Source organism: Agelaius phoeniceus, chromosome 1 (assembly GCF_051311805.1).
Source record: "Agelaius phoeniceus isolate bAgePho1 chromosome 1, bAgePho1.hap1, whole genome shotgun sequence".
Taxonomy (NCBI): domain Eukaryota; kingdom Metazoa; phylum Chordata; class Aves; order Passeriformes; family Icteridae; genus Agelaius; species Agelaius phoeniceus.
Window position 1 is genome coordinate 46,289,054 of NC_135265.1, and position 11,809 is coordinate 46,300,862.

The following is an 11,809-nucleotide window of genomic DNA, read 5'->3' on the forward strand; positions in this document are numbered from 1 at the left end:
AGCTCTGTTCATATCACTCTGCCTTCATAAAGGCATAGTAGGCTTTTATCTTTATGAGGAGCATTTTAAAGCAGGACAAGGAACAATGTCAGGCTGTAGGTATCATTTTTTGGAGGCTGTATACATTAAACTTCAAGTTCCTAACTGAGACTTCTTGGCTGTTCCTAGGGGTTTGCCCAGTTCACCTGAGCATCACTGCATGGCTGTTCAAGAGTTTGTGTTCTTAGACGCAACAGCATTTATTAAATTGGCAATTGCTTGGTTGCTTGCATACTTCTCCTGTAGGGTAATTGCCATTTAAAGGTCAGCCCTTTCCAATATGTCACTGGTTCTCCTAATAGCAAGAAGATGAGTTATCAGTGGTAATGATTCTTACCCTTGCAAGAGTGTAAATGATTGAAATTATTTGAATTGTCAGGGCATGTGTGGTGGGCTGACCTTGGTTGGATGCCAGGGGCCCACCATGCTGCTTTATCACTCCCCGGCTGGAGAGGGAAGAGAAAATTAGATGGAAAACCAGCCATGGTTTGAGATAAGGCAGTTCACTGAAGCAAAAGTGAAGGTTTGCATGCACATGAGTGTGTGAGTGAAAGATCTTGATTTAGCTGTACTAGATGAACATGAAAAGAACATGTATGTGAAAGTAAAGAAGGTCATCCCTAACCCACGGAGCACGTCAATGAAAGTTTGATAGAACTCCAAAAAACTTCTGCAGTTAGACTATTTTGTGATTTTACGGGGAGACGTAAGGGTTGACAGATGTTGAAATTTGAGGATCTTATTCACAGATTGAATTATTAGGCCATAAAAGACAGTATCACTGGAAAAAGAGTTATGGGAATCAACATTTAAGAAGTATTGTAAGTTACTTGTCAGAAGCTATTTTAGGAGAAAATCTGATTAGAGAAAGACTATGAAGGATATTTCAACGTGAGAGATTCAGAGAATGATTAACTTGAGGGGAAATCTAGATGTGCAGTGAATCTGTGTGTTGTTTTAGTGTTTGTTCATAACTATTTTTAGTTTGCTTTGCTCCACAACAACCAGGAGCCTCTATAACAGCTCCTAAAAGAGCATAAATGTAGGATCTGAACTGTGGTAATAAAAAATTCTTCCAGTGGATTTCCCTGTCTCTTTTATAAGAAGGAAGTTACAAGAGACTACCAGGGTAAGGTGTACCTAGGAGGTGGTGGTCTCACCTGTTCCAGCAAGGTGAGGACAGGGAGCTGCTGGGAAGCTGCAGGAAGAGGGATCAAGGGCTTTCAAGTTTTGTGTAAGCTTAGTATGTGGCCCAATTTGACTAAAGCTGATATTAGAGGCCAGCTAGGATCATTGTTTGGACAGAGCGAAACTGATCTGAAGTAGTACCTCAGGGAGTCGTTGGCATGCAGGGACAGATGAACCTGTGTTTGCAGATGAGATCATCAGCAGCAGGATGGCAAGTGCTTATTTCCAATGTCATATAGATGTTGGGCTGGCTTCTGAGCATGCATAACTTATCAACACTGCAGCCCTGTGTGGAAGTCTCCTGTAGCACCTTTGAGCCATCTTTTGCCAGACAGAACTGCAGTTTACTTTTCCTAATAAAGCTGTTGTGGTCAGCTGGTTGTATAATGGATGTAAAGAGGTTGCCCTATCCAGTTCTGTTAAGTCAAATATTTTAAACTTACTCATTAAAGAGGGTGTAAACTGCAATAATGGATATTTTCTGGATTATAGAGACATTTTTGAAAGCGAGCTGAGAACAGCACTTGCAATAAAATCAAACCTTAAAAATCAAACAAGACAGAGAGCACCTTCTGTTCAATAATTACCCTGCAGTTTATGAATCTTCTCTTATGTTCAGACAATGCCCCTTAGAGTTGATAATTTTACAACAATCACAGAGCATGCCTCTCTGTGCAAAATGTATGTGCTGAAGGGCAGAGAATAGCCTCAAAGTGAATAGGTGTCAAGAAACATCCAAAATCAATTAACAGTTATCTATCGTGTGGGAGACATTCCTTGTCTGTCTGTGAATTGTCCTCGAGCCAGTGTGGCGCTCAGACTGCCGGGAAACTGGGACGGTTCCAAGTCACCCGCAGGAATGGCTTTGAACTTAGAATAAACCTCCACACACATATACAAATTAGAAGAAAACAAAACACCTCAAATGAAATCGTGGCCTTATCAAAATCAAAAGGTGTTTGTTGACTTCAGTGGAACAAGAATTTTATCCATAAAGAGGAAAAAAACATTCTTGAACTCTAAAATCAGAGCTAAGCTGTCTGATGTAGTGTGGGGTTGTTTTTTTTTTTTTTTTGGTCACAGATACCTGCTTGTTTTCACATGTATTTGCAGGATCTGAAGGCCACAAAGTCTTTGTAATGGTGTGTCTGCAATCCCTGACTGCAATGTGCTTGCCAAAGCACACCTGGAACACTCACGCTTTTGTAAGTTTCATTTCTTGTTTTTATGGTCCAGCAGCATTGCTCAGGCCTGTTCAAGTGACTTGGCAATTAGTAACATAAATATAACTTGTCCGACTTGATTTGTTCTTCCCACACACACATTCTGTGTCTCTCTCCAGCTGGAACCATGTGTAGAGAGAGGAGTAGCAAGGAAGCAATGCTATGAAGGTTTTTGTCCTTTTAGAATGAGCTCTCCAACACTATGGAGACCAAAAATAACTTGTGGCCATCCTAGTGAGCGTATGATATCCGTATAAGCACACTGCTTTTGAATGTTCCTCTGCTACACCAGCACATCCTGACTAGAGTAACCATGAATTTTCATTAAACAACCTGTAAACTGGTGCTTTACAGGGTCCTCTCCCACAGACCTGCTGGGAGGACATGTAACTAATGTCAGAATAAACACCTCACAAAAGACCAGTCTATATATCTGGGATTTTCATTGCTAGTTTTAGTTGTTTTGCTTTTGTATTTTAGAAAGTTGCTGCCCCAGATGTAAAATTGCCCTAATAGCTAGAGTGCTTCACTGGTAAATGGGAGTTCATGTTTAACTTCTCCTACCTGGAGAGCCATGTTGCCAATTGCCTCCCTGCCAAATGCCCATGTTATTCACTCCCTGTGTGGGAGGCATCCAAACCTCCCTGGCTCTCCCCATTCAGTGGAAACCCTGCTGCAGCAACAAAATGTGATGCTCACTTACTTAGAAAAGGGGAGAGGACTACAGGAGAGCCCAGGACCCCAGCAGCCTGCTGTGGGGGCACTGAGAAAAGGTATTGTGGTCTGTGCTGTCTGGACTGGGAGCTTTCACTGGCTGTGTTAGCAACCTGAACTCCAGAGAGAAGAGTGAATTTGGATAACTTCATTCTCAACACAAGGTTTCCATGCCATTTGGAAGCAGCACTCCCCATGCACTGTGCAGGTGTCTGAGTCCCTGCCTGGGATTCCTCTTTGGCTGCTAATAATTAAATGTCATCATCACAGCCTCCACTTGATAGGCTCCAAATGCTTTATTGGGTCTGGCACTTCAGTACACAAAGGTAAGGCTATGTTACTTTGTAAGAGTGTGCAGGCCTCCAGAAGTGAGAGATCCACCTGATCTGTCATGAGAAATGATGAGTTCATTTATTATAATTCCTCAGGGCACTGCCAGCTTAGTGCGTATGTTTGGAGAGCAATTTATAATTAAATAAATGCTTATATTTAATAAGTCACAGCCAATGGATCTGTTGGTTTAGTTCACCTGCATGAGTCCCTGGTTGCAGTATTTGCTGGGTTATTGTACTCCTCTGTTGAGAAGGAATGGCTGCATATTTCTTGGCCACATCATCATGAGTTGTGAATAATAAACCAAGTGACATGATTTATTTGATTACTGCAGTGCTTGTGAATAGTTCAGCATTGACAGCCTGGGAGGAAAAGTACCACTGAATGCCCTGGGATAGGCATAAAATGGGTCACAACACTAGAAGGTTTTCCCCTCCAGCCCAGGCATTGTGCCTCATTTCTGAAGTTACTATCCCATTGACTTATTTGCTGGGCTGTCACATCAACTATAGCAATGTTTTTAACACCACTATATTTCTTGACATTTGTTCCTTAAAAAATGGGAATAAGGTCACACTAAGCAGCTGTGAATAGCCATCAACTTTCAGTCACCACCAGCCTGGATGACATTTGAAACAGTAGCTTTGGTTGGGGATGAAAGGCTCTGTGTCCTACTGACAGTGCCTTCAGCCAGTCAAAGATGCAAGTAGGAATGAGAAGTCTGAGATGCATATTTAAAATTGCAGGAACAGCACTTACTATGAAGACATTATTTGAAAGAGTGTCTAGAGGGCAATAGGAGTGTTCTCAATTCTTTAATGTTTTTTTAGTCTGGAAACTTATTTTTTAGTATTATATTTCATATCCTACATAGGGTCCCCATTAGTCCATAAAAAAAAAGTTTTGCTGATTGTTTTTACTGCAGTATTAGCTGAAGGTACAAGTTCGATTCACAGAAAAGCTTCCAACAAGGGATAAATGATACTCTATTCACAGCATGTGTCAATATTCAGGTGATGCTGACATTGGACCTGTGAGTATCTGGTAGTTCTGATAAACCAGCCCACAGCAGCTTCTGCCTTACCCATGTGGCTGCTCTCAGCCTGTGCCAGTAAAGTTGAGCAAGAACTGAGTACCTGTAATTAGCTTAATTATATTAAATTTTGATGAAAATGTGGGGAAGCATCATTTTATGAGGTTAAGATATGTGTGTTTGGGAAAGAAAAAGAAACAGTTTGTGAGAAAGAGGTATGTTTTGAGGTGTCTTCCTTGTATCTGTGTATACAGGCAAGGTAGTAGCTTGTTGAGCAAATGGTGAACATCCCCAGCAGTTGTTTCTTTAAGAAGATGATACTTGAAAGGTGAATGTGCTTCCAAGACCTTTCTTCAACCAAGAAAAAGCTTCAAATATAAAGCTTCTTATTTTTGCATTATTTTCCAGTTTACTTCACAGACATCAAGTTTATGGTTCACTTGAAACCTCACCAAAGAAGAGTTTCTTTCTCTTAAAAATGGTGAGAGAGTAGTGTACTGCTGAGGTAATTCTCTCCATTGTAAAATACAAAATGTGACTTATGACTGATCAGAGAGAGCAGTTCAGCATTATGAAACCAACCTTAACAGAAATAATTTGCCCTTAAGTTTCTATGCTTTCCTGAAATTTGAATTGCAAAAATGCCTTCTTAGAGTAAGAATGCAAAACTCTTCCATTTATTAGTGAAGTAGATATTCCAGTGGAAATGTTTTATATAATAACTTTTCCTGCATTCATCTTTAGCAGCACCATAATGTCTGAATAGTTTTCTGGAATTTTTTGGAAATATTGATCATTATGTATCAACCATGATATTCCTGATGGCTCACCCTTGTTTAACAGGATAGAGGAGAGGTGCTGAATGGTTGTAGGCATAATATAGAAAAGTAATTTTGAAATTCTTGTTAAATTGCAGTGAGTGTACAACTAAACTGAGATTTAATTACATTTTTAATTAAAGGAATAACTATCGATTATGTCATTGAATCTATGTTGCAGCCAGCCCTAACAAACTGCAATATTACAAGAGATCATTAAACTAGTTGTTAAAATTCCAAATTAAGGAGAACTAGAACTGGTGTGGATATAAAATGCAGCAATGGTGGGTAGAAGAAAAATATAACCAAGGGTAGAATACCTTACATTAATTTCTCAAATTTTGGTGAATGGTGGTTTTTTATCCTGTCATAATTTATTATAACCTATGGAACAAAAGGAAGATGAAACTGGAAGTTTTTAAGTAAGAAACATGAGTAAAGTTTCATCTTGAAAGTGAACAGTGATTCAGATATTATTTCTCACAAGCTCCTGTGAAGCAGGATGTAATCTGTTGTGTGCAAGAGACCTTCAAATTGCTCAGGGAGCAATCAGATCTACTCAGACTGAGATAAAGAGCAAATAAGAGCCAGTGATCAGAGCATGGGAGTGCTGACAAAACCCATAGGTAGCTGTGGATGAGCTGGCTCCTGGGTGCTGGTAGCTCACCCTGTATTCAATCTGCAGTTTTCCTGCTAGCACAGAGTTGGTCCCCTCCCAGGCCCATGGAATGCGTGCCTGGTGGTGGATAAGGAAGCATTTTTGTGGGCACTGGTGAGGAAGAGCTGGGGAAGCCCCAGCCGCCCACGTAAATCTGTGCAACCCTGTTTGGTCTGGGTGAGTTTTCTGTGGGCATAGGTGGCACTGCCAGCTGGACAGATTGGTTCTTCTCCAGCACCCCTTGGCTTGGATGAAGCTGGTAGCTGGCACTCTCAAGAAAATGTGTTGTAAATTTGAGTTATACTTAATTTAAATGGACAGGAGGCAGCTCATGCTGATTGTTTCTCTCCTTGTGCTTCTACTTTTACTGCTGAAAGGATCTAATTGAAGCATTTTCTTAGCTCGGGGTGTAGCCCCTGTGGATGGATACCATGGGAGCCCATTGCTTGTGGCTGAAAGTTGCTCTGCACAGTGAAGTCTAACAGGGAGGTGATGAGATGATCTCATGGGTGTTTCTGTTTCAGTCTTTTACAATTTCTGTGCATATAAAGCCATTTTAATCCTTTCTATTAAAATGCGTTGTATGCACAGAAATGTGTTCGTTCTTAACAGTGACACAAGGCATGCTGCAGCATGGGCAGGCTTGTAGTCAGACCCTGTGACTCAGTTGGACTAAGTTATTGCTTGAAATAGATAATTTTAGAATTAAACCTCTTTCTTCTTTTATAGTTGAGCATATTTTGAATGTTCTCTGTATGATGTCATTGGCTGTTTTGTGAAGAGACCGTGAAGGTTGTACAAATGTCAGCACCCAAAAGTTAAGATGTAGTAGAGTAAGGGATATCTGTAACCTTTATTTGACCTGATAGTTTTATGGAGCAAGACTCAGTCCTAGTGACCTTCCCTCCCTGTGACATCTTGGCTTTTTGAAGTGTACAGGATAAACAAGGGGCATGAATGTGGAAAGCGCAAGGAATGTGACAGTAGCTGGTGAGCTGCAGGAGTTGCAGGGAAGTGTTTGGTTGAGGCATAACCATTCTTTAGGAACAGAAAGCAATGTCTTGTGTTGAAAGTACTTTTCTCTCTGTCTTGCTCCTATTATCCATGGTAGTGTTCTTACATTCAGAATCCAGATTCCAAAACATTTTCTGTGTCTAGTAGGTAACATATAGAGAAGACTGGATTTCTGAAATACAAACTGAGACAATCAGATATGAACCTCAAGAGAGTAAAAAGGTTTAACTACCTGTAATCAGGATTTACCAATGATTTGTGCTTAGGTAATGGCATCACTGTTTTTTTTCCAGCACACAAGATATGTTTTGGTTTATTTCAGGCAGGTCCCTGTTCCCTGTGCTAAACTACAGGATGTTACGATTATAGATGTAGTGACACTCTTGCTGCAGAATCACTGCTGATAAATTATGGTGGGATGGCAGCTGTAAATACAGCTTCTGTTGTGATTTAAGAGGGAGATGTGAAGGCGTGCTGCCCAGATGCTGGATCAATTGTAAATAGGGCCAGCCACAGCATGCTAAAGCTTACAAGTCCTTGCCAGATTTTGGGATTAGAAGTCATCATTTCTAGCGTTAACTCCTCCAGTATCAAAATAATCAGCTGGTTTGGTCCTCCCCTTTTCCTTTCTCTTCAGCCAAGATTTATTTACCTTTGCAAGCAGGAACTGACATGCAAACCAGTTTTTTTTAGTAATTTATTTGAGATACAAGAGCTTTTCAGCAAGTTGCCAAGTATTCGGTGTCTGTTCAAGCTACAGTGCATGAGGCTTCATGTTGTGTTCCCTGTGATCTTCCTGTTCACCTGCTTAACCACCAGGAAACGTGTGGCTGTTTGGAGCTCTGTAGTTGTGCTACTTAAGGATGGAGAAACAATAAACCAGTCTTTGTGGATTCATGTAATAAACCACACCAGCAGCAAAATCAGCTATAATCAGGATTCATTTGACACAAAAGGGCAAATAGCTTTGGTCACTCCACCCCCTGCTCTGTAGGTGACAGTCCTGTGCAGGTAACACTTCTAATGACTGATGAGGGGCGAGAAAAATTTCCATATGCAGTTTCCAGCTTTGCAGTGATTTTAACCTGGTTTCTCTCAGAGAAACCCCACACATCCTGATCTGAAGGCTGGTAGAAGCTTGGTTATTTTTTCCCTGAAGTGAGAAATGAAAATAACTATCTCCCCAAGATATCCCTGGGATTCAGACTAAATGGGGCTTGTATTTGCATTGATACTAAGGATGAAATCAGGATTGTCAGACTGTGGTATGTGAATTTGCACACATACAGGGACTCAGAACATGAGTGAATATTGTTAACTAAACCAAGATATTTTAGATGGTCTCTGCCAAAAATTCAGTAAAAGGGACTTTCTCATCAGTCTCTTCAATGTCACATTCCATTTACAATTGTAATAAATGCTGTAACTTGTTTCCTTCTCTCTTATCCCACAAAAATGACAGAAAAGAATCTTTTGCTAAGCCTTTGGTAAAGGTCCTTTCTTTTTGTTCCAGATAACTTCAAACAAGAAGCACTTGGAGAGCCTGAAGAATGATGGCGATGCTCTTATCCAGGCTCTGGAGAGCCTGGTCCAAACTGCCAGGTGAGTTCCCTCAGGCTTTCAGGAATTTCCAGGGCTGAGAGCACTTGCCTCCTCTTTTGTCTGCAACGGTCTTCTGTAATTCTGTGCAGTAAGAGCTTCTCAGGTTTCTGTCCCTGGCCCCCTCCCTGCACTGCTCTCCTCCAAAGTCCTCTCTGTCAGAGCCTGCGGCATGCTTTGATCCCCAGCTGCTGCAGTCCAGCTCCGTGCGTGTGTCGATTCTGTGGATTCTTTTTTTCTTAATTTATTATTTTATTCCAAACCTTGGTCCCTCTGTCAGGGGTTCTTGGCAGAGTGGGCTGCATGCACAATGCAACATTTTTGCCCCGTGTTAAGGTGGCTGTGGTTGATGCATTTGAAATCTGATTCCTTTCAAAAGTTCGGCTGAAGAACAGAACTGCTTTTGTTTAAGAATACCTGTAGCTTTGGCAGAAGGCACAAGACTTAGGGGAATGCCATGGCCTTCTCTGCAAGAACAGAGGTGCTAGTCCCAACAAATGGGCCAAAGCTTAGCTCATCTCCCATAGACTTTCCCTTATCTAATCCCCCTTGGACATTCAATGAATGAATGGCTGTTCTCTGCCTCTCAAACAAATTTTATGCTTCTGCTGTGGGCTGTTGGGCTTTCACTTCTGGATGAAATAAAATTCATAGAGAAATTGTATTTCCAAGGTCAGTATTTGAAACACTGATCTTGGAAATCTTTGCAGTGCTCTTTGCCTCCCAAATGAAGGCTTTTGGGAAAACTGGCTACTCAGCATTATGGCAGAGTACCATGTTTTGGAAGGAAGGGGGGATGTGGGCAGACATGGAGAGGAAATGCCGGGATGTGGCAAGTGCAAGGAGATGCACCCTGAGGACCAGCCAAACCTGTAGAGAGCAGTCAGCATCCCTCTTGCACACTCAGCTGCTGACTCACAGGGTTTTGTATGACACATTAAATTATCTCACTAAAATAAAATGTCAGCTCTCCCCAAGGGAGACACAGGCACTGTTATAAATGATCAAATTGGTAGCCAAATTTATAAAAAAAATTAACAAAGGTTTATTAGATCGATAACAAAAAAAAAGTTAGAATTTTGAAAGACCACCACAGCCAAGACAGCGTCAGCCCCGGGTGCAGGCGCTGGGTGAACCAAGATCCGACTGACAGAGTGCCAGCATTTCCCCAGTGGTTCACCCCAATGCTTCAAGCAGCCAGCTTATATACAGTTTATTCTGCCTGAGCAGGGATGATCGAACAACTGGATCCATACATGTGCAGGAATAGACAAAGGTAGGTCCAGGGGTCCAGACGGATGTCTGAGCACCTCAGCAGAGCCTGTATTCGCATGTAGCAGAGTGGCACTGGTGCTTGAGTACGGTAGATGCAATCTGCCCAGGTGCAGGTCCTTGTGAGTGGTTTAAACATTCCAAGGAAACTAGCAATTGTGGCCCAGGAAGGTTTCTTTCATACGTTAACAGACTTGGTATTATCTTAATGTTGTCCCGGAGCTAATTGAATAAAAATGAGACTCTGCTCCCAGCCAGGGTGATTACAGACATACCTTAGATTCTACAATATTTTATACACATATATAACATGAATTATCTCTACCATATACTACAGGCACCACCACTGAAAATGAGAGTGGGGGAAGACAGGGTTTTCCTCTCTTAGAAACAACTTTCACTCTGTTTGTAGCATTTCAGCGTTAGAGGCACCAGACAGCCCAGTCATTGTCTTTGAGCTCTGCTTTTCTGGCTTCCTCAGTAGTCTGTTGAAGTCTGTATGTTTCTGTATGCAGAAAAGCACATGGTACAGAGCCCAGATCAAGAGCACTCACCCTAATTTAACACAAGATGGTCAGTAGATCAAATTCCAGCTGATGCCATTGAGGACTGTTACGATACAGTAAGGTGAGCCAGGTCCCTCTGCTGTGCCAAGCTCCTGCACTGTAACAGCAACAAGAGAGCCCTTGAGAACTCCTGGATTTTCATTTCCCCTTCTCCCCTTCTTTAGGGAACAATGTCCCTATCCATTTGCCTCCAGAGGAGACTGAGAGGGACTGAGTCTGGTTCTTGGGACTATAATGGACTCAGACATGCATAAATTGGCAACAGGCAAGCAGAGGAAGCCTGGAGTTAGGAAGCTTTATCAGACTTAGCTGAATGGACATTTATTTATGGAAGGTATAGATATTCTACCTTCTCCTCACATTTCCTTATGTGGCATTTTTCCCAAAATATTCCTTGTGACCTGATAAACTTTGTCTCCTCACCTATGCTTTGAACCCGGTTAAGGAGCCTCTCTGTATCTCCTGCAGAACTGGAAATATTTTAGAGGCAGGTACAGCCAAGGTCCTGGATCTAAGACATCCTCGGGATAGTCTAAACTCCCAGGCCCTTCCATGCACATATTACCACTGGTTTGAATTGAGGAGTGTTTTTGCTTTGCTCATTTCTTACAGACAGGTTTCTAATTTCTCCCTCTCCCTGTGTGTCAGAAGGGAAGTGTGTCCAGCCAAGCAGTTGAGTGCTAAGAGAAGGGTGCTGGTTGGATTGAAAGCTGCTTTCACTGCTCCCCTGCCGCCCTGTAGCAGCTATGGATTGCCAAATTCTGCCTCAGTGATGCTTCCTGAGCTCGTTGGAACAGGCAGTTTTAAGAATGACGTGACCAACCCATTTTGCTTAGTAACGACCTGGAATCAAATCCATGCTTAAAATGAGGGATCATGGACATTTATTTCTCAGTAAAGGTGGTTGATGAGATGAATTTGTTTCAGATAACTGATTTAAACTGCTGCATATTACAACATTGACTTATGTAATGTGAACTGATCATTTGGATTTTCTGGTTAGCTCTGTGTTCCCAGAGTGTGGAGTACCGGTAGATATTGTCATTAGCAACAGTAAAGGAAGTTGCAGATTGATCTGCTGATGTCCTTTCTAAGATATAGATGAGGGATAGTAGTTCATAAAAAACCTAAGACTTGATTCTGTGAACTAGGAGTAATGTGTTAGAGCCTCTGTTCCAATGCTAGGAAAGAAACGTGTTTCCAGAAGAAAAAATTAGGCAAAATATATATAATAAAACCTCCGGTGAGGAAGCAAAGGGCCCTAGTGCAGGGCTGTGGTTGGAGGGGCAGTGGCTCCTCCTTGCAGGAGGTGGGCAACACCTGGAGTGGAAGTGCCTGCCTGTGCAGAGCAG

The 11,809-nt window shown here is 41.8% G+C and overlaps 1 protein-coding gene across 4 annotated transcripts in view; it reads left to right on the forward strand.

Annotated features, from left to right (window-relative positions):
* The window catches only part of ULK4 (unc-51 like kinase 4), a 214,474-nt gene that overhangs the window by 200,420 nt on the left and 2,245 nt on the right, over positions 1-11,809 (forward strand). For all 4 annotated transcript variants that reach the window (XM_077178032.1, XM_054639826.2, XM_077178042.1 and 1 more), the window contains exon 36: positions 8,534-8,622. In XM_077178032.1, coding sequence (XP_077034147.1) covers positions 8,534-8,622 — 89 coding nt within the window. The remainder of the gene's footprint in view (positions 1-8,533; positions 8,623-11,809) is intronic.